This window comes from Myotis yumanensis, unplaced genomic scaffold (genome assembly GCF_028538775.1).
Source record: "Myotis yumanensis isolate MYYU_CA2020_CCGP unplaced genomic scaffold, mMyoYum1.0.hap1 SCAF_6, whole genome shotgun sequence".
Taxonomy (NCBI): domain Eukaryota; kingdom Metazoa; phylum Chordata; class Mammalia; order Chiroptera; family Vespertilionidae; genus Myotis; species Myotis yumanensis.
Window position 1 is genome coordinate 36087166 of NW_027223757.1, and position 21856 is coordinate 36109021.

The following is a 21856-nucleotide window of genomic DNA, read 5'->3' on the forward strand; positions in this document are numbered from 1 at the left end:
GTTGAAAGCAAATTTCTGTGTTTTATATTATCTTAACCAGGTCTTTGATTACTTAAGAAAACTGAATCTTCTCAGTAGTAAGAGTTAACTTTCTGTATTTGTCTTTGTAATATTTTATTGTCACTGTGGTAAAATATATAATGAAATATTGTTTCATAATAATCTGTGATCCTTATTTATTTAGTCAAGTGTCCAAACCTTTTGATATTTTTGACAAAACTCCAAAAATCAAATTCTAAATGAAGTCTTTTTTGACTTCAAACTAACTTGGAGATTTCCCAGAGAGCGCCTGAGAGACAGAAGGGAAACTTGCAAGATGAAGAAAACTTTGGTCTAGGTCCAGAGTGGCTGATAATGGGCAGCATTCCACCTCTGACCAATGAAGGACCAGCAGACTCTTTCAACAAAAGAACATAAGGCTTAGAGTGTTCAAACCCCAGCTCTGAGCATAACTCAGTGAGTGACCTTGAACAAGCACAGCTTAGCAGAGTCATTTCCTTAGGTCTAAGTATATAGTTATTTATTACACTTATTACACTCGGCCTTGTGATGGTTATGTGAGATTTTGTGAACATGCCTGACACGTGATAGAGTCTCGACAAGTGACCCTGAATCTCCCTCTGAGGAAGCCACACAGAGAGAGAAGCTATTCCTAGTTGCCCTGAGCTCCAGGCTTAGTGCAGTATTCCTGCTGGGACCACCACATGAACAGAGGTGCCCTAGCTAGTGAGGTTTAACAGCCACATTCCATTTTTGACCCAGGAGAGCATTTGGCATTAATCAAAGCTATAAAATATCTCTTCAGGCATTACATGCTCAACTTATTGGCTTGTTTGCCTCAAATTTTCATTTCTAATTAAAAAGTACAACTGGTCTTGGTGTCCACTTAATTACCCTGTTGGCAAGCAAATGAGATCCTTCTATTAGGTTGAAGTTTCTTTTGAGAACAGTCGGTTACTATCTGCCATAAAACTGAACACACGTATCTAATCATGAATTTTTTTTGAAAACAGGCCAATACACCTATGCTGAAGATTTCAACATGTCAGTCATTTTCTCTTTGATAGAGAACTATGTGGGTTTAAAACTTAAAAACTAAAGTTACCCAAGTATCCTATGTTACTGAGTTGAAGAACACAGGTACTAAATATCTGTTTTCAAAGGTGAGTGAGTAATGGTGTGGAGGTGTGAAGCAATTAAAATTAAATCATCCTCCTCATATTGAGGATGGAGCATTGAGAAAAGTTGTGTCACCATAGTCACTGCTCTGTGGTCAGTGCTCTACGCTATGTGGACTTGTAGTTGACCTCCAGCTCCCACATCCTCATGCTAGTCTTATACACACCAAGGCTCTTCGAGTTTTCAGTTGCTACACAGTAGGGCAGACACCAATTGTTTAGCTTTCCTTGTTAATGAGGATAGCCACCAAGAATTCCTTTTCCCTCCTTCCATACACTTACAATTACTACAGAGACACAGAACTTTCTTCTGTTTATTAGGTTACTAGAGGCCCAGGGCACAAAATTCATGCACGGGAGGGGAGGAGTCCCTCAGCCCGCCTGCACCCTCTCCAATTCAGGACCCCTTGGGGGATATCCACGTGGGATCAGGCCTAAACCAGCAGTCGGGAAATCCCTCTCGCAATCTGGAAGCACTGGCTCCTAACCGTTCACCTGCCTGCCTGCCTGATCGCCCCTAACCACCTCTGCCTCAGCCCCTGCCACCATGGCTTTGTCCAGAAGGACATCCAGAAGATGTCTGGTCTAATTAGCATATTACCCTTTTATTAGTATAGATAACTTCAACATATGCATATAAAGCTGTAGTTCAAAGCAAAACACATCAACTCTTTCCTCCATCAACAGATGGCATTGGTATTATTTAATTATTCTGAGGTTTGCTGAGTTTGTGCTTATTTGTTAAGTGTTTAATGACTATGAATACCAGAATGTCTTCTAAGTACAAAATGTGAATAGTAATTGTGGCATCAAAGCAGAGAATTTTAAAGATTAAAATGGTGAGAAAATAAATTACTTATATGAAACCACCAGTAGAATAAAAAGATCTAGGGTGTCCTGGCCAGTGTGGCTCAGTTGGTTGAGCGTCATCCCGTGCACCAAAGGGTTACCAGTTCGATTCCCAGTGCAGGAGGCAGCCGATTGATGTTCCACTCTCACAATGATGTTTCTCTTTCCCCTTCTCCCTTTCTCTCTCTCTAAAAATCAATAAAAAATATTTTTTAAAATATGTTTTTAATTGATTTTAGAGAGGAAGGGAGAGAGATAAGAGAAACAGATTGGCTGCCTCCTGCACACCCCCTACTAGGGATCGAGCCCGCAACCCAGGCATGTGCCTTGACTGGGAATCGAACTGGTAACCTCTTGATTCTTGGGCCGACACTTAACCACTGAGCCAATCCGGAAAAATTGAGGGGCAAGCTGATATTCAGGGATCAGGGTGAAAAGGAGCCAGCCAAGAAACAAAGAAGGAATGATGTATCATCGCATTTCCAATGGAGAGGTAGGAGGAAAACTAAGAGAATGTTGAGCTTCTGGAAGCTAATGAAAAACTGGAGGAGGAGCCATAGCAACGTAACCCAGAAAACTAAACAAACTCTTAGGCAGAAGGGGCACATCATAAAAACGGAAGCAGCTGCTATTAGAAATGGTTATTTAGAAAGCCAGGTCTCATCTGAACTGATCTGTAAGATCTGTACCCTCACGATGGAGACTGTAAGTGGGTAGGCCTAAGAGATCATTTGAAGCTTCCAGGGAGCAATATGACGCTTTATTTTTAAAAGTGACACTGAAAGATAAGACCTCCAACTTTGCTTTGAGAGCAAGAATGCCATAAAGCATACATAGTCCCCTCTCAGATCATCATGAAAAGACTAATAAACAAGATCTTAGGATTAACATAACCACAAGAGCACTTCATTCTGAATCTTTAAAAAGACCTAGATAGGTAAATTAGTTCCCTAGTTGATTAAGGATCTGGTTTTAACCCAATTCCAATCCTGTGAAGTTTTTAACTAACCACTGTTCCAAATGGATACCACTTTCTCCTTTGATTCTATAGCCCCTGAAACTACTCAATCGGCAACCACATTGTCTTAAAATAACTCCTATTTATACCAGAACTGGATAGGAGCTTTGCATATGTTTTCTCTAATCCTTACAACAACTTTGCAAAGTTGGGTTTATCCCTATTTTATAGGTGAAGAGACTAATGCTTAGAGAGGTCACCCAAGGTTGTCCAACTAACAAAGAACGAAACCAGGATTCAAACTCGGCTCTGAATTGATTCAAACTCAGATCTGTCTCATTTCAGAGCCTTTACCTTTACCCACCCCACAATGCTGCATCTGAGTACTACAGCGATTATCCGTCCCTCTCTCTGTGGACCCCCAGGCAAGTGTTCAGATCTCTCAGTGCCCCAGTCTTCTCATCCACGAAATAAGGATGATACATCAGAGCAAGTGCATTGTTTTTGAAGATTAAATAAGATAATGTATGTAAACGTCCTTTATAAGCTATAATGGTTTTTATTACATTACTAGATTTTATGTTCCTTCAGGACAGGTTCTTATGCCTTACATATCTATGCCCTTCAACACCCAAAAAGTGTTTAATACGAACTGAACAACATCTACTGGTCTTTGGAAAGATTTGAGACACCTTTTCCCACTCTGAGGAGGAAAGAGGTGTCCCATTCCAGGAAGTCTGGATTAACTGTCCTTAATTCAAACCTTAAATTATAACAGGTCGACAACTCAGTGCACCCATCAAACACGAGTTTCAAACACCTACATGGCATTTAACTGTCTGGTGTTTGCTCTCCAACGTGGCTTTCAGTGCCATAACAGTTCGACAGAGAAAATCCCAAATATCAACACCTTTTCTAAGAAAACATGCCTAAAGGAGGAAAAGCAGGAAAGGGGCCTGGCTTGTTATCAGAGTCGGAAAAAACCTCACTGCTCCTGTACCACCTGATTTATTGCCTCCTGGTGAACAGTGTCTGTAACACCGTCTCACTCATCACTCACTACTAAGAAATTTGTTTAAGGAAGTGACCATAACATATTTATTAAGTTTTCTTAGGCATATTCATTTCCCCCCAGTAAGATGAGCATATCTGCCCTGGCCCATGTTTCTCAGTGGATAGAGAGTTGGCCTGTGCACTGAAGGGTCTTGGGCTTGATTCCTGGTCAAGGGCACATACCTGGGTTGCAGGTTTGATCCCACCCCAGTCAGGGCGCGTGCAGGAGATAATCAATGTGTCTCTCACATCAATGTCTCTCTCTTTCCCTCTCTCCCCCCTCCTTCCCTTCCACTCTCTCTAAAAATCAATGGGAAAAATATCCTTGGGTGAGGATTAACAACAACAACAAAAAATAAGATGGGCATATCTGGTGGTATACCCAGGGAAGTGGCCCACTGTGCTCCAAAGTAAGGCTATACTAGATTTGCCATCAGGTAAGCACAGTGGAAGGGAACCAAACCGAGCTTTGCTGTTATATGATTCTTAGGAAGTCACATAACATCATTTCTTTTCTTTTTTATTCTATTTTGAGGGTATGTTTATTAAAGCTGGGGATAATGAAACAAGGAAGGACTTAGGATAGAAGAAGCAACAGGAGAAAGGGTAGGTGAGCTGCTTTGGCTCACTGAGAAGTCGGAAAGAAAGGGGGCCTTGGAGACAGGTTCAGGGGGTAAGCCTGGGAGGAGCTGTCGCTGCCCACTGCTCCCCTGGTTGCAAGTCTCCTGGGGTCCCTTAGAGGTTAGGAGATCTGTGCCTGTGGGAGAAGAAGAGGGGAACGGGAAAGATGCAGGGGTGCTCCAGGGAGGGAGAGAACGGCAACATCTTTGTTAACAATGGGTCTGTTTTCCAGTCGCAAAACATAGGCTAATATTTATTCTGCCGCAGATTTCTTGTGACCAAATGAAATAGTATATGTTAAGTTAATTTACAAATTATAAAAATATTACCAGAAATAACAATCACCTACTACTTGTGCTTTGATAAATGTTTGGTATAGCAAAGCTGGGAGGTTGATTTCTCTGGGTGTGTTCACCTTACAGTCCCAAAGAGAATTTTTTAAAAAACTCTACTCATCTTTGAAAAGAACATAACAAATGTTATCTAATAAGAGAAGCCATGGAAGAGGGCGTTGGTAAAGCTGATCCTTCCGCAATGGATCTGTAGTCCAACAACAAAAATATAGTTTCCAATGGTTCGGATATGCCTTCCAAAAAGTGTGCAATGGATCATTAGATCAAGATGTAGCCTCATACTGCATATGTGGCAGGGGTCACATACCAGCTCATTTTACCCAGTACCTCAGTCACTAAAAAATGCCAAGTGGCTCACAGTATTAAAACTAGTTCTTCTTGTCTCCCCTGAGGTCATCCCAGATGCTTCCCCAACACCTCTGGCAAAAAAAGAATAAGGGGAAATGAGAAATAAAAGTATACTTGGATCCAGGACATTCCTGTCATCTCTCTTCATGTTTCCTTAACCTAATTCCTATGAACTGGGCACAGGAACCCACAGTATTGAATATAATTTACCAGCTGACCCCTTGTGCCCAGTAATTTTTTGACCTATATTACAAACTTTCACTAAAACTTTAAAGAAAAATCGCACGAATGTCCAAAAGTAGACTAAAAGCTGGATAGGATTCCGGTTCACACACATAGTATGCATACAAAAGAAAAATTTATCTTAGTATCATTTTTGTTTATCAAGTATGTTGACCTGTAAATACATTTTCAGCCACAACAGTAAGAAAAAAGGAAAAACACATAATAAGCATCTTAGAGCAAAATCTGCCAGGGGCAAATATTTTAGACACTGCTTATTCTTGGTTCAGTACAAATAGAGATAAGCAATATAAATTGCTGGAGCATTTGAAATCCTAATTTCCTATGAAACCCTTCCCTCTCCTCTCATTGGGAACTTGCTAACATTTCTTAAGTAATCAATCCCAGAAGTATCCCACAAGTGCATGTCAGGCTTCTTTGTGTCAAGGCCACTGGCTTTTCCTACTTACCTAATTTCCGCACCCTGTTTCAAAAAGAATTTATTGATGTTGGCAAAAACCACTGTACCATCTTTGCCCCTGATTATGATCTGCAAGCCACTTGAAGCAACAGTGACCCATCAAGTTTTGAAGTTGTTTTAGTTTGTTTAGGTTTAGTGATGTTTAAAATATCAAAGCACACCATTAAACATTTCCCCTCCTTAATGATCTGATAGCTCTGTTGTCTTAAAAGACCCGAATTGTGATCACCAGAGATTTTAAGGCCAACTTCAACCTGATCTATTTTGCTCTTCTAGGTTTTCCTGTGTGAAATCATATCTGTTACCAGCAAAGCCAAGGAAGCATACTCACCAAGTGAACATAAGGCACAAAGTATCCAAAAAGCGCAAGCGGGATTCCAACTGCCCACACTGCGTACGCTGTCACCTTGAAGATGGCAAAATTGAAAATTTTTTTGGGAGGACTGAACTTTCTCCTGGAAAAGAGGGAGGATCTGTTGCCTCCTTTGACTCCACTCTCTTTAGCTCTGACACTGGGAACAAGAGGTCGGTAAGTAAAGCCAGCCAGAAAGAGAACAAACATGAAGATGCAGAGGATTCTCAGCGTGTAAAAGAGGTCCAAATTTTCGGTCAGAACCCTTAAAAGGAGAGGCAGCAAAATTGTGAAGAGACTGCTGCCAGCGGTGACAATGCCATTCACCAGTCCGAGGCGCTTCTTGAAATAGTGTCCCAAAATGACCAAGGAAGGCTGGTACGCAAAGGAGCAGCCACTGGCAAATATGATTCCATAGGTGAGGTACAGAGGTTCGATGGAACTGTGTGAAGACGAAAAAAATGGAAAGCAGCTTTCATTATTTTTATCACGTGCTTTGGTAGAATAAAACCTTAGCAAGCAAGTTGGTTTTAGTGAATCAGTGTATTTTCTACAAATAAAATGTAACTAAAGACAGACAGGTGAAAAACTTAGTAAACCAAGAATGTGGCACTAAACATATTTTAACTTAATCTGAATGGGTAATATAAATGCCTCAAGTATGTGAAAGATGACCGCTAAGGTCATCGGTGATTTTGTTCTTCCTTCTCTTCCCATGGATTTCCCATGAATCCTGCAGCACTGGTAAAAGCTGTGTGCTCTCCACACTCACACAGGACGGGCCTCAGTGAAACCAACTGTGTTAAAACTAACACAAAAACAACTTAGTCTCAATAAATGTTTTAACTATGAAAATCCATTATTTTATGGAGTTTTCCCGGGCACAAAGGAAAAGGCTGTATTTCATATTTCCTCCCCAAGGTTATGTAGGAACATCTGCACAGAAGAGCAGTGGTGTCTCATTTTTGCTGGCCTCAGGGCTGCAGACCAACCTTCGCCCTGTACTGCACTGTTCTCGGTGTTATGCAAGATAGCAAGAAGTCATATTCTCATTGCAGAAAGATCAAATGAAGCATGTTCCCAGTTTGTAAGCTTTAAGGCCACATACGTCTCAAAGAAATAATAAAGGATTCAGAATTTTATAGTTTAACCAAGTAACTGAATTATATATCTCTTATAAAAACAAAGGAGCATATCATTACATTCTTTGAAACAATTAAGGAGAAAAAGAAAACAATATGTTTTCCTTTGACATGTCCAATTCAAAAGGCTATTTATCAAATAATAAAGGCAAACTATTTAATAGAAATTAAGATAAAGTTGGTTAATAATTAAGTTTTGGACAATACTAGTCTAGCAATATGCTGAGGTAGGCACAGGAACTCTAGAATCTGATAAAAATTAAGCATGTTTGCAAACCTCTCAGATGCCCTTTTCCCTCTATTAATCCACAACTAGCACCATCTTTTAATCAGGTTCCAGAGTCACTCCCAGATTAACTTGACCTCACCCTGATGATCCATTACTTTATCTCCACTCTTCATTCAATAAACATATATTCAGCAGCTACTGTGTTCCAGGTACTTGGTGAAAAACAATATCTATTATACATTTCTCTGCTTTCTTCAAGGTGTATATTAAAAATGGTATTCACCAGGGGAGGCTGGAAGGAGTGGTGGTAAGAGATCAACCAAAGGACTTGTATGCATGCATATACGCATAATCAATAGACACAGACAGTAGTGGGGTGAGGGCCTGTGCTGGGGGGTGGGAGAGGACAATGGGGGGAAAGGAGAATTATGTAATACTTTCAACAATAACGAATTGGCTGGCGCCATCTAGTTTTCCAGATGACCCAATAAATTCACAATTCTTTAACAAAACAAACAAAAACAACAATAAAGAATTTAAATTTTTAAAAAATGGTATTGAACAACACAGTATCATCATGAACATCAATTGCTATATGATTATACCACAGTACTGTAGAGCTGTCAGCTGGAAGACCAGGGAGCCACGGATATAAACTGTGAAAACATTCTTTTGGACACCATTTTAAATACTAAATACTTCCTATCTCTCCCACAAAGTCAAGTACATAAGCTTTGTGATGGCATTTTCACTGCCACTGAGTCCTTTACATTTACTTCTAAATTTTCACCTCAGTAACAAATCGGTCAAATTGTTGAAAGTTTGACAACTGAGTAAGTGCAGTGTAAGTCAGTAAGATGCCAGTCCTGTGTGTAAAAAGGATTCAGAGAAGGGAGGCTGACGTGCCCTGGGATTGCTGCAGAAGGTTTTCCTAAGAAGGTAGAACTTGAACTATAGGAAAAGTGGGTCCACTGTTCAACACTTGGAACTTATACCACATTTCTCCTTGCTCCTGCATGTTGCCCTAAAAGCGTGGTATCTTTTGCCAGGCCAGTGTGGCTCAGTGGTTGAGTGTTGATCCATGAACCAAGAGGTCATGGTTTGATTCCAGATCAGGGCACATGCCTCGGTTATAGACTTGCTCCCCAGTAGGGAGCATGCAGGAAGCAGCTGAACAATGATTCTCTCTCATCATTGATGTTTCTATCTCTCTCTCCCTCTCCCTTCTTCTCTCTCTGAAATGAAAAAAAAAAAAAAAAAAAAAAAAACCTTAAAAAAAACATATTTTTTAAATAAATAAAAGTTTGGTATCTTTTGACCAGTGGAACTGAGTGGAAAATATGAGAACATTACATGTAGCAAATATGGTTTCAAGACATTTTGTTGAGTCACAATGTAAAACACATTTCATAATTTTTACTTCTCAATCATCAAAAGTTTGAAAAACATTGCTTGCTGTAAGTAGGTTTGTATATATGTCTTTTGTCTACCAAATAAGGTAATAAATTACATGGGTTTTCTACCGGTTGGTCATCTCTCCACCAAAGCTTGATTGTTAATATATTCAAGTGCTGCCATAACCGGTTTGGCTCAGTGGATAGAGCGTTGGCCTGCGGACTGAAAGGTCCCAGATTCGATTCTGGTCAAGGGCATGTACCTTGGTTGCGGGCACATCCCCAGTAGGGGGTGTGCAGGAGGCAGCTGATCGATGTTTCTCTCTCATCGATGTTTCTAACTCTCTATCCCTCTCCCTTCCTCTCTGTAAAAAAAAAAAAAAATTATATATATATATATATATATATATATATATATATATATATTCAAGTGCTTTGGCCACACGTACTGGCAAAGGGTACCTGGAAGCTCCCAGATCAAAACAGGTATCTGACAAGTTGGTAATAGCACAATATTGTATTATTGCTAAAAAACAAAAACTGCAATTATCCCTGGCTGGTGTGGCTCGGTTGGTTGGAATGTCATCCCATGCACCAGAAGGTCATGGGTTCAATTCCCGGTGAGGGCACATACCTAGCTTGTGGGTTTGAGCCTGAGTTAGGGAGGCAACAGATCGATGTATCTCTCTCACATCTATGTTTCTCTCTCTCCCTCGCTCCCTTTCTCCCTCTATATAAAACAAAAAAAAGTTAGAACTTCCTTTAAAAACAAAAAAGTTAAAGTAATTACCTAAGCAGAATCTTATTTCAAACAAAATTGTTTTGTTTCTTTAAAAGACAACTTTAGAAGGGAAAAAGTCATAAAGGCACTATAAAGATGGCATATATATTTTCTATCAAGGCATAAAAATAATTGTTTAGAATCCAAATAAAATTTCTAGCCCTAGCTGGTTTGGCTTAGTGAATAGTGTCGGCCTGAGGTCTGAAGGGTCCCGGGTTTGATTCTGGTCAAGGCCACGTACCTCAGTTAGAAGCTTGATCCCCAGACCTGGTCGGGGAGCATATAGGAGGCAACCAATTGACGTGTCTCTCTCACATCAATATTTCGTTATCTATCTCTCCCCCTCCCATTCTCTCAAAAAAATTTTTTTTCTAAGTTAGGTGAAAGAAAGAGGCTCATTTTAGAGATGAGGAAGGGGTATAGGTAGGGTGGGTGGAGGTAAAATTAGTAAACCAAGGATTCTGTTGATTAAATCCAGAATATTTAAAAACCATCAGGGCAACAAAAGTGTGTGTTTTTTTTCTAATGATTCAATAATGCTTTTCAACTAGTGATGAAGATAGCTAGGTAAGGGAAAGAGGCAAAAATTAGGATTAAACCACTAAAGTAGACATAAGATGGAAATCATTTTACGAGGTTTTCTTGTTAATCACCTGTTAGCTAGAGCAATATATTAAGCCAGTGTTTCTTTAACCAGGGATTATTCTGACAATGCAAAGGGATTTACTAGTAGAGTTGGAACTGGAGGGAGAAGTGCTTCATACAGTAATATGCCCATTAGCTCTTCTCAGTTAGTTCCTCTTCATTTGTATGAACTATATCTTTAACAGACACAGGCAAAATGTACTGATATTTTTTTTTCTTTTAAGCTGTATTTGACCACTTCATTTTGCCATAATCTTTTTTAATTTTAGCGTATTCTTTTTTTTTAAAAATGCACACAGGAATTCTCTACCTGGGTTGAAATAAATAACAAAGTTTTTTTTCATTAATAAAAATATTTCATATCAAGTCTATGAACAACTGCTTCAACACACCACTCATTGTATCCTTTGGGCCTCAGACTGAGCTGACCTTCAACTAATGCTATTGCTTTAGACAACTCATTGTATGAGTTCTTTTAGGATTGTTATGTGATTAGAAAAAAACAAAAGGAGAAACATTTTTCTTGCTCCAGGGAACATATACTGGTAAATCTTGATTAATGTCTGTTAGGCACTATAAGCAAAAACACTCAATTTCTCAAGCTCTGATTTGCTGCTATGGATAACAATGAGAAAGTCATATTGCTTACAGTTTAAGCAACAAAAAGGAAGATGTTTTCTTGTAAATAGCAAAATTTCTGAAAGGAAAATTTTAAGGTACCTAACAGTTCTCGAAAAGCAACATGAAGAAACCAAGTCCTTACCTTACAAAAGAACTGGACATGAGTCCAATGAATCCAATAGCAGCACCCACAACAGCTGTTTTCCGACAACCAAATATGTCTGTGAAGATGCTGACTATTGGGCAGCAAAAGAAAATCATCCCCATGGAGAGAGAACTTACCCATGCTGTAAAGAGAGAAAAAAAATAAAGGGATATTATGACATGGTAAATTACATTTGCACTTATTCCACAAGTTATAATACATATTAGGAAAATAACAGTCAAAAACTGGAAAGAATCCAAATGTCCAGAAATAAGGGACTGGATAAACAAATTATGCTGTATTCATATAATAGAATACTACTCAGCAACAAATAAGAGTGAACTATTGATAAATACAGCAACATGGATAAAACCAAAATAATCATGCTAAGTGAAAGAAGTCAGACCACAAAGGAGTCTATAAAGTATGATTCCATTTATGTAAAATTCTAAAAAATACAAATTAATTTATAGTGCCAGAAGTATATCAGTGTTTACCTGGTTGGGAGCAGTGGGGAGGGAGAAGGGAGGAGGAAGCTGGAGGAAGGAATTATCAACTGGCACAAAGAAACTTTTAAGGGTAATGGTATGTTCATTATCTTCACTGTAGTAGTGGTTTCACTGGCTTACTAGTATGTACATATGACAAAACTCACCAAATTACATACATACCTTAAAAATGCTAAACAGTTTATTACGTCAATTATACCTCAATAATGCTGATAAAACAAGAAATGAATCTATATGGAAGATTTCAACAGCAACAAAAAATGTCATAAAAAAACACACACAAAATAAAGCAGAGAACTACAGGGAGAACTAGACAAATCCACAATTGTAGTTGTATATTTTAGCACATCTCTCTCAGCAATTAATAGAACCAGAAGACACGCTCCCCCACCCAAAAAAAAAATCAAGAAAATATACAAGTCTGGATGACACTATCAATCATCTTAACCTATTAACATATATAGAACTCAATATCCAATAATTGCAGAAAATTGTTTGCTCTGCCAGGGAAATCATTAATCACTGATGAGAGTCGGGTGGGGACAGATGCAGGAGAGAACTAATCTCTCTGGAATGCCTTCTAATCCATGGGAAGGGCCTGCACAGAACTGTCTTAGATCTTTAGGCAGCCCTGCAAGGTATATTATCCTCTCATCTTAAATATGGGGGAAAAGATTAAAGATGTTAAATAAGCAACTTGCCAAGGCTTTGCAACTTTAGTGGGATCCAAACTAAACATTCAAGGTGTAAACAGGAATAAGAAGATATACCCAAGAGTCCTTCATTAAAAAACATCCACTATGAGTACCCACAGGCAAGCACCATGGCATATATATATATATATAATATTTTTTAAACTTATTTCAGAGAAAAGAAAGGAGAGGGAGAGGAGAGAGGGATGGAAACATCAGTGATGACAGAGAATCACTGATGAATCGGCTGCCTCTTGCCCGCCCCCAACTGGGGATGGAACCCGCAACCCAGACATGTATCATTTCTGCCAAAGAAGGTAAACATCAAGCCAGCCTAAGTGGAGAAAGACATGTATTTCAAAAAAGTTCTTTTGTGAGATCTTGAAGAATTTAAAAGTAATTTAAATCATAAAGCTTTATGTTGCCATTTAATACTTAATAGCAGCATGTGTTATTTAAAAAGTAAAAAGGAATATTAATACCTCACAGAGCTTAGAGTATTAAAGGTCATTCTGGAAAGCTTATACTATCCTCATCCCCTTCAAGAGGAGAGAAAGAACTGTGTACTCCAAGCATGTCAAACTCAAAGGCTAACACAGGCCAAATAAACAAGGTTTAAGTTCATGTGGGCAGCAAAAAAAAAACAAAAGCTTTGATTTTCATAGAAATGTAGGTTTATTTCGATAGAGACATGCTGAATACAAAGGGCTGAAATAAATAATTGTTAACATAAAATAATATAACATTTTAATAAAAATATTTTTTCTTGAACATTAACTTACCAGACACTGAATAACTGCACAAATTAATAAGTGTAACACAAATAAAACTATTTTTCTTATTCTCCGAAAGCGAAATATTTCCTGATGCACACACCAAACAAGTCAGTACAAGACTAATGACGTGGCAATCGGCTGCTAAAATATTTGCTGCTAGGATTAGTGGAGAGAAATGGTGCGCCTGTGCGTAAGGGAAATGAATGCAATACGATTATAGTAATCAGTCATTAGTGAACGTTGTAGTTTGTTATTAATAACTAGTGGCCTGGTGCATGGATTTGTGCACATTGAAAGGAAATTAATTAGAAGAAATATTTTAATATCACTATTCTCCCTTTTTCCATAATAAAAGTGTCAACCAAATTCACGATCAACAATGACAGATCAAAACACACACGTGCGATTGGCACCAGCGAGAGCTTAATATGTATCGCACACGTCAACTTAGCCTTTTATAGATATAGACTAAACCTGCTTGATTAGACCTGCTTTCTGATGTAGCTAAACTTTTTCCAGCTCAGTGAAGCACCCCAACTTCTCTTTCAGGTAATTGTCAGCAACACAACAGTAAATATCAACATGAAGGAGATTATTATTGCAGATCACGCAGGGAGAACAAAGGGTAAAATATTTAACTGCAGCAGTGTTTGACTATATTCTGCACAGTGAGAAAACCTGAAGTCATTTTCAAGGTCCACCATTTCTTACTTCTTTTCAGTCGGGTCAAGTTTCTAAACTTTCTAAATCTCCGTTTTCCAGCTAATGAAAAGAAAATAGAATTCCACCAAGTCTCCTATCTACCTATTCCAGGACTTCTGTGAGGATCAAATGAGATGAGGCATGGGAAAATGCTTCACAGACATTTGGTTAAAGTGTAAATATTTCCACCTTGTTATAAAGCAAGTCGTGTTCCTGGACTGAAGAAACTCCAAGGAGGCTAGTCACTAGGGAGAGGAAGCTGGGCATTGCTATGTGATGTCATTACCCAGCATCCACAGCCACTGTTTCCAGGCTGGGCTCGGCTGTGGGCTGCATTTTGCACCATGGGGTCTCGGCAGCGGCTGCGATTTGGTGGGCTGTGGCTCCAGGGTTGTGGCAGGGCCTGTGTCCCACTTGGGGAAAGCCAAGTGTTGCTTTGTGGGCACCAGGTCCACGGCGCCATTTCTCTGTAAAAGGCCAGTGCACGTCACAGCAGCTCCTGTGTTTTGAGTGTCTGCCCCCTGGTGGTCAGTGCATGTCATAGTGACGAGTCAGACAGTAGGACACTTAGCATATTAGCCTTTTATATACATACTAGAGGCCTGCTGCACGAAGAGATTCGTGCAATAGGCCTTCCCTTCTCCTGGCTGCGGGCACCGGTTTTCCTCCAGCACCCGGGACCCAGGCCTTCACTCTGGCCGGAGCCGCCTTCCGTCCTCCATTTTCGTAGCCCCAGCCGGAGCCACTTTCCGTCCTCCGTCTTTGTGGCCCCAGCCGGAGCCGCCTTCTGTCTTCCGTCTTCGCTGCTCCAGCTCGCCTTTAGTCTTCACGCCGCTTGGAGCCTACGTATGCAAATTAACCACCATCTTTGTTGGCGGTTAATTTGCATATCACTCTGATTAGCCAATGGGAGGCATAGCGAAGGTATGGTCAATTACCCTGTTTGTCTATTATTAGATAGGATAGATTATGTATAATAGGATATCGTAAAAATTAAGTTATGAAATTTTTATTAAAATGCTTTTTACATACCGTTATATTGGCTAGGCCAAAAAAATATTTGTTGTGGGCCACATGTGGCCCGCGGGCCACGAGTTTGACATGCTTGGTCTACTCCATTCGAAGGGGTTTATTTGAGTACAAGTAATTCAGTCTAGGAAAACTCCAAGGTAACATTTCTGGTTAATCTCAAACCAGAGCCCCTTCTGTAGACCAGTACAGAACTTTGTATACATTTCCTACAGAGTTTTGTGCTAAGTAACATTTATTAGATGCTTCCTATGTGCCAGGCACTGCTTAAGTGCTTTGTATGCATTACTATTTTAATCCTTAAACAACCCTGATTGAAGTACTCTTATTATCATTACAGAGGAGGAAACTGAGGCAAAGAATGGTTAAACAACTTGCCCAAGGCCACAAAGATACACAGGAGGAAGGGAAGCCAGGCAGTCTGAAGGCCAAATTTCAACCACTACATACCACCCACCAAGAGTAGCCAATGTCTGTGAACAACCACAGCACAACTCTGGAGACACCTGGAGCACCTCCTCCTAAGACTGCTCTGTTCAAACAAGCCCTGATATCCCAGGGAAGCATCAGCCTGCACAAATCAGTTTCAACCTAACAGGTAGATTTCTATCTCCATCCTAAGGGCTAACCAAACAAAGACTCTCAGATCAGCATTCCTGGCAACAAGTAATTCTGCCAGGGTGTTACTTACCACTGAATAGCAGAAAATGAAGAGATAACATTTAAACTGCCAACATAAGCCATCAACTGCATTTTCAGGCTGGGTTGCAAGCCAAGCCTCTCACTCACATTGGACCTAGAACAGCTTTCACATAAAAAAGTTTATTAAGACAAGCTGAGTTGATGAATAACTGAGAAAAAAATAGCTTAAAAGATACCAAAACCAGTCAGCTTTTACTCTGTTCTTCTATGTTCTAGAAATCTTGATCTTCTTGCCATACCACAAAAGGAAAAAAAAAAAAAAGATTTGTCTTAGCCAAATGATATTTATCTCTGCCATTCTATTTAATCTCAAAATCAAATTCAAATAACAGGTATCTATTGAAAGTGTAAAACCAGATGGATGATCAGCCAAGGCCTAAAGATGGGGTGCCGTGACCAGCAGCACTCCCTTAGAGACCCCCAGAGGGAGCCCTGCAGGTCATAGGTGCACACTCTCACAACAAATCTTATTCCAGAACACGTGGAGGCTCAGCACTGACACCGTGAGCCTCACAGTGCTCTTGTTCAGGGCTCAAAGAAGTCCATTTCCACATCTGCTGTCCTATATCCTAAAAACAAAGGGGTCTCATCTAGAGGCCACGAAGTTGTGGCTGTGCCACTGCCAAACTCCCAACTGGCACCACGAGGACTCGAGTGTGTGCAGAGGACTTGAGCGCAGAAGCACTCAGGTACGAGAAAAACTAACTTGGCAAGTCTTTCTGTCACACGGCACGACTGCAGTGATTCTTGCATAATGAAGTTTCACTTCCAAGTAGACATGAGTATTCCTTTTCTTGCTGTTCTTCCTGTTCCACTTCATGGTTCTGATGGCACTCACCAATTAGCATGGTAATCACAGCCATTGCACATGGAGAGAAACATTTGGCAGCATTAGAAAATTCACATTCCTCTATTTATAGAGGATATGCCTTAATTGATGTTAGAGAGAGAGGAAGGGTGTTGTAGTAAAATATAGAAATGTTTAAAAATGACAAAAAATGTTTAAAAGGTTTGAGTTAACTGTCCTGAAACTTAAAGTGTGATTTTAACGACACATTCCCCACCGCCCTGAAGCACGCGTATTCCATTGATAAGGATTTGAACTTAGACTGCTGACCTAGAGTGACTTGCCCTGATAACCATACGTCAGATGACGTATACTCCTCCCCCTCCCCAGAGTGAAACCGAGTGCTTACAAGTTTGTTTACTGATATGCCATCGGAACTAATGTTAAACTTGAAATCTTGTTACGCATTTCGTTTACCAGAACCCCCCTACTCCCCCATGGACTGCCATGGGTACCACAGGCTATTTAAAGGGTCCCCTAACACCATTCAAGTTGATCATTGCTTGATCGTTGGACGCCTGGTTGTTGCTAATTGCTTTGATCCCTGCGCTGCACTGGTGGCTCTCATCGCTAGAAGTTATCTTCGCTGATCGCCTTCAGCTTGGGCGCAGTCCCCTTCTCTACTTCGCTCAGCTCCACTCCGTGCCAGAAGACAGACGAACAGTGGGGCCACAGATTGATCCATGCTGTGCACAGAGATTTCTGAAGGCAACGCTGCCCTGAAACTGAAACTTCATTCCTGACCTGACCAGCCAGCCAGAGAAGGTACCGCTGCTGCCACCAGAGGAAGCCACATTTTGGGAGCTCCCTTTAAGCCTGTACCCACAGCACCAGGAATTTTGTGAGTAACAGTGTGCTGTGTGTTAATAAAGCTTTGTGCCCACTGCAATGATAAAAGGAGAATAAATTGCTGTGTGACGAAAACCAAGATGGCGGCATAGGTAAACATGGGAGTTTGCTGCCTCGAACAACCACTTCAAAAATACAACTAAAAGACAGAACGGACATCATCCAGAACCACAGGAAGGCTGGCTGAGTGGAAGTTCTACAACTGGGAGGAAAGAGAAAAGCATACCGAGGCTCAGAGGAGGCACAGTGCTGAAGTAAAATACTAAGGTGCGGAGTGCATGCGGGGCAGGCTGGAGGCTGAGGGCGCGGTTGTCGTTTTCAATCGGGAGGGAGTCTCAGGCTCTGAGCTCCAGTTCCGGGCGAGTCTCTAAGGACCCAGACTCATACGGGAGAAGTGGGACTGTCTGGCATCGCTCAGAACCCTAGGGCAGCTTTCTCTCCGTGGGGCTTGCAGTGATTACTGGGACACTGAGAAGCAGAGCCTCTGAGGGCAAGACTGAGAGCAGCCATAATTGCTAACCCCGCCCTGTTGATCCCGTGGGACCCGCCCCGCCCAACCCCTGCAGGGAGGCTTTTGCTGGATAGCCTCAGGCAAAGGCTAGATTAGCACCTCCCTAGAGATCCAGGAGCCAGGAAGCCCAGAGGTCAGAGAGGGACCATCCAGTTTGCAGCTCCGTGGAACCATAAAAGACACACTCAGGGGGCAGACTCAGTGAGCACCAAAGCCCCATCGAAGCAAGTCTAGCCCCAGAGGGGTGTTTCCAGCACAAAAGTTCTCCCACCGCAGACACAGCTGATTCTCACAGCCAATTGGCCTGGAGGTCAATTCCTCACAGTGATAACTACAACAATCAAGGCTTAACTACAAGACTGTGCACAAAGCCCACAAGGGGGTGCACCAAGAGTGTCTACCTCAGGTAATTGGGACACTTAGCACAGAAAGGCACTCTATCGACACAGCGAAGCATAAAAAATGCCGAGACAAAGAAACAGGACACAAACGACAGAATTGGAGGAAAGCAAACTGTTGGATATAGAGTTCAAAACCACACTTTTAAGGTCTTTAAAGAACTGTTTAGAAGCCGCCGATAAATTGAGTAAGGCCCTCGAAAAGACTGATGAGACCGCCGATAAATGTAGTGAGATCCTAGAAAAGACTGGTAAGACTGCTGATAAATGTAGTGAGATCCTCAAGAAATCTAATGAGACCCTCGATGTTGTGATAAAGGACCAACTAGAAATTAAGCATACACTGACTGAAATAAAGAATATTATACAGACTCCCAACAGCAGACCAGAGGGTCGCAAGGATCAAGTCAAAGATTTGAAATACGAAGAAGCAAAAAACACCCAACCGGAAAAGCAAAATGAAAAAAGAATCCAAAAATACGAAGATAGTGTAAGGAGCCTCTGGGACAGCTTCAAGCGTACCAACATCCGAATTATAGGGGTGCCAGAAGATGAGAGAGAGCAAGATATTGAAAATCTATTTGAAGAAATAATGACAGAAAACTTCCCCTACCTGGTGAAAGGAATAGACTTCCAAGTCCAGGAAGCGCAAAGAACCCCAAACAAAAGGAATCCAAAGAGGACCACACCAAGACACATCATAATTAAAATGCCAAGAGCAAAAGACAAAGAGAGAATCCTAAAAGCAGCAAGAGAAAGAAAATCAGTTACCTACAAGGGAGTACCCATACGACTGTCAGCTGATTTCTCAACAGAAACTTTGCAGGCCAGAAGGGAGTGGCAAGAAATATTCAAAGTGATGAATACCAAAAACCTACAACCAAGACTACTTTATCCAGCAAAGCTATCATTCAGAAGTGAAGGCCAGATAAAGAGCTTCACAGATAAGAAAAAGCTAAAGGAGTTCATCACCACCAAACCAGTATTATATGAAATGCTGAAAGGTATCCTTTATTTTTTTTATTTTTGCTAAAAGTATTACAAAGGGTATTACATAAGTGCCCTTTTTCCCCCCGTCCCTTGACAAACCCCTGCCCTCCCTTACCCCCCAGTGTCTTATGTCCATTAGTTATGCTTATATAGATGCATGAAAGGTATCCTTTAAGAAGAAGAAGAAGAAGAAAAAGGTAAAGATACAAATTATGAACAACAAATACACATCTATCAACAAGTGAATCTAAAAATCAAGTGAATAAATAATCTGATGAACTGGTGATTGTAATAGAATCAGGGACATAGAAAGGGAATGGACTGACTATTCTTGGGGGCGGGGGGGAGAAAGGGGTGTGGGGGTGAGTGAAGAGATTAGACAATAATCGTGCACCTATGGATGAGGACAGTGGGTGGGGAGTGAGGGCAGAGGGTGGGGTTGGAACTGGGTGGAGGGGAGTTATGGTGGGAAAAAAGAGTAACTAATGTAATAATCTGAACAATAAAGATTTCATTAAAAAAAAACTTAAAAAAAATTGCTGTGTGAATTGCAACTGTAACTATTTGTGTGGTATAATTCCTCTGGCAGTAATAATTATACTAATACTAGAGGCCCAGTACACGAAATTCATGCACTGGGGAGGGGGGGGGGGGTCCCCTCAGCCCAGCCTGCCCCCTCTCACAGTCCGGGAGCCCTCAGGGGATGTCCTACTGACGTCTTTGGCCCGCTTCCCAAGGGGAGCAGGCCTAAGCAGCAATCTGCCTCCCTCTGCAGGAGGCAACTGGGCTGATCAGGGGAAGGCACCGGCACCATTACCCTGCTGCTGCAGCCACTGCTGGCTGCCGCAGCCGCCAAGGTGTTTTCATCAACATGGACTCCAGTCCCTTCACCATGAAAAAATGACAACTTTCTTTAGGCATTTTCAAGATGTCTCTTTCATAGGATACGATATTTCTTTCTTTCTTTCTTTTATTTTTTTATCCTCACATGAGGATATTTTCCCATTGATTTTTAGAAAGCGTGGAAGAGAGAGGGAAAGACAGAGAAAAACATCAATGTGAGAGGCACACTTTGATTGGTTGCTTCCTGCATGAGCCCTAATCTGGGCCCCGGCCAGGGAGGAGCCTGCAACCTAGGTACATGCCCTTGGTCAGAATAGAAACCGGCCCTCCTGCGGGTTTGTGTCTCTGCTCCAGCCTCAGCAGCCCAGCGCCACGGCCATGGGGCTGGGGCCGGCCCCCCTGCGTGTTGTTCTCTCTGGCTCCGGGGCCGGGCACGGGCCGCCCTGTCTGTTGTTCTCTCAGACTCTGGGCCCATGCCAGGCCCCTCCTCCTGAGCTGGTTGTGGCCGTTACAGCGTCCTGGCCTAATTTGCATATTGCCTCTTTATATATATAGATAAGGTCAGATGAAATTGCCTGCTACGGTCCTGCCTGCATAAAGTAGTCTTTTTACTGGCAATGACTTTGAATGTCCGAAATACCTGCATGATTAAAGTTTATCTCAAGGGACACCTCAGATAAATGCCCCTCCTTTCTTGGACAAAGGGGGAGGGAGAGAGAGAGAGAGAGAGAGAGAGACAGAGACAGAGACAGAGACATTGATTTTGTGAGGCGGAGAAACATGGATTGGTTGCCTCCCGTACACGCCCAGGAATGACACTCCAACTAACTGAGCCACCTGGCCAGGGCTAATTCTCAGTTTCTTTAAAACGTAACTTTAGCCTGGCCAGTGTGGTTCGGTGGTTGAGAATCAACCTATGAACCAGGAAGTCATGGTGGGAAGTGAATCATGCCCAGGTTGGGGGCTCAGTCTCCCAGTGGGGGGCTCGCTCTCTCTTCCTCTCCCTTCTTCTCTGAAATCATTTAAAAATTCTTTAAAAAAAACAACAATAACACATAACTTTACATATTTCCTAATTTTGTTGTTGTGAAGGTTTTATTTGTCAAGTAGAGAGCATATTCTAATAGTTGTTATTTTTTTTTAAAATATATTTTATTGATTTTTTACAGAGAGGAAGGGAGAGAGATAGAGAGTTAGAAACATCGATGAGAGAGAAACATTGATCAGCCACCTCCTGCACATCTCCTACTGGGGATGTGCCCGCAACCCAGGTACATGCCCTTGACCGGAATCGAACCTGGGACCTTTCAGTCCACAGGTCGATGCTCTATCCACTGAGCCAAACCGGTTTCGGCTTCTAATAGTTGTTAGATGTAAGATATGTAGAACTCCATGTGTATTTTAAAGCAGGCTGGGCTGGCAATGTGCTGTTTCTTCACACTATACAGATGTGTTTTTGCACTTTCTGTACGTAGGTTACATTTCACAGTAAAAGAAAGAGGAAAGGAAAAAGCATCTTGGAGGTTACAATATGTGACCCTGATGGATACTATAAATCTTCCAGCTAAACTTGGTAAAAAGTATGGGTGAGATGGGAAAAGTATGCTCACTTTGTTTATATATGAAAACAATTTTG

General features: G+C 41.3%; 1 protein-coding gene across 1 annotated transcript in view; it reads right to left on the reverse strand.

Annotated features, from left to right (window-relative positions):
- Window positions 1-21856, reverse strand: part of SLC16A10 (solute carrier family 16 member 10) — an 89738-nt gene that overhangs the window by 22646 nt on the left and 45236 nt on the right. Inside the window, exons 2-3 of the mRNA XM_070417898.1 lie at window positions 11370-11514; window positions 6395-6857 (exon numbers count right to left, since the gene is read on the reverse strand). Coding sequence (XP_070273999.1) covers window positions 6395-6857; window positions 11370-11514 — 608 coding nt within the window. The remainder of the gene's footprint in view (window positions 1-6394; window positions 6858-11369; window positions 11515-21856) is intronic.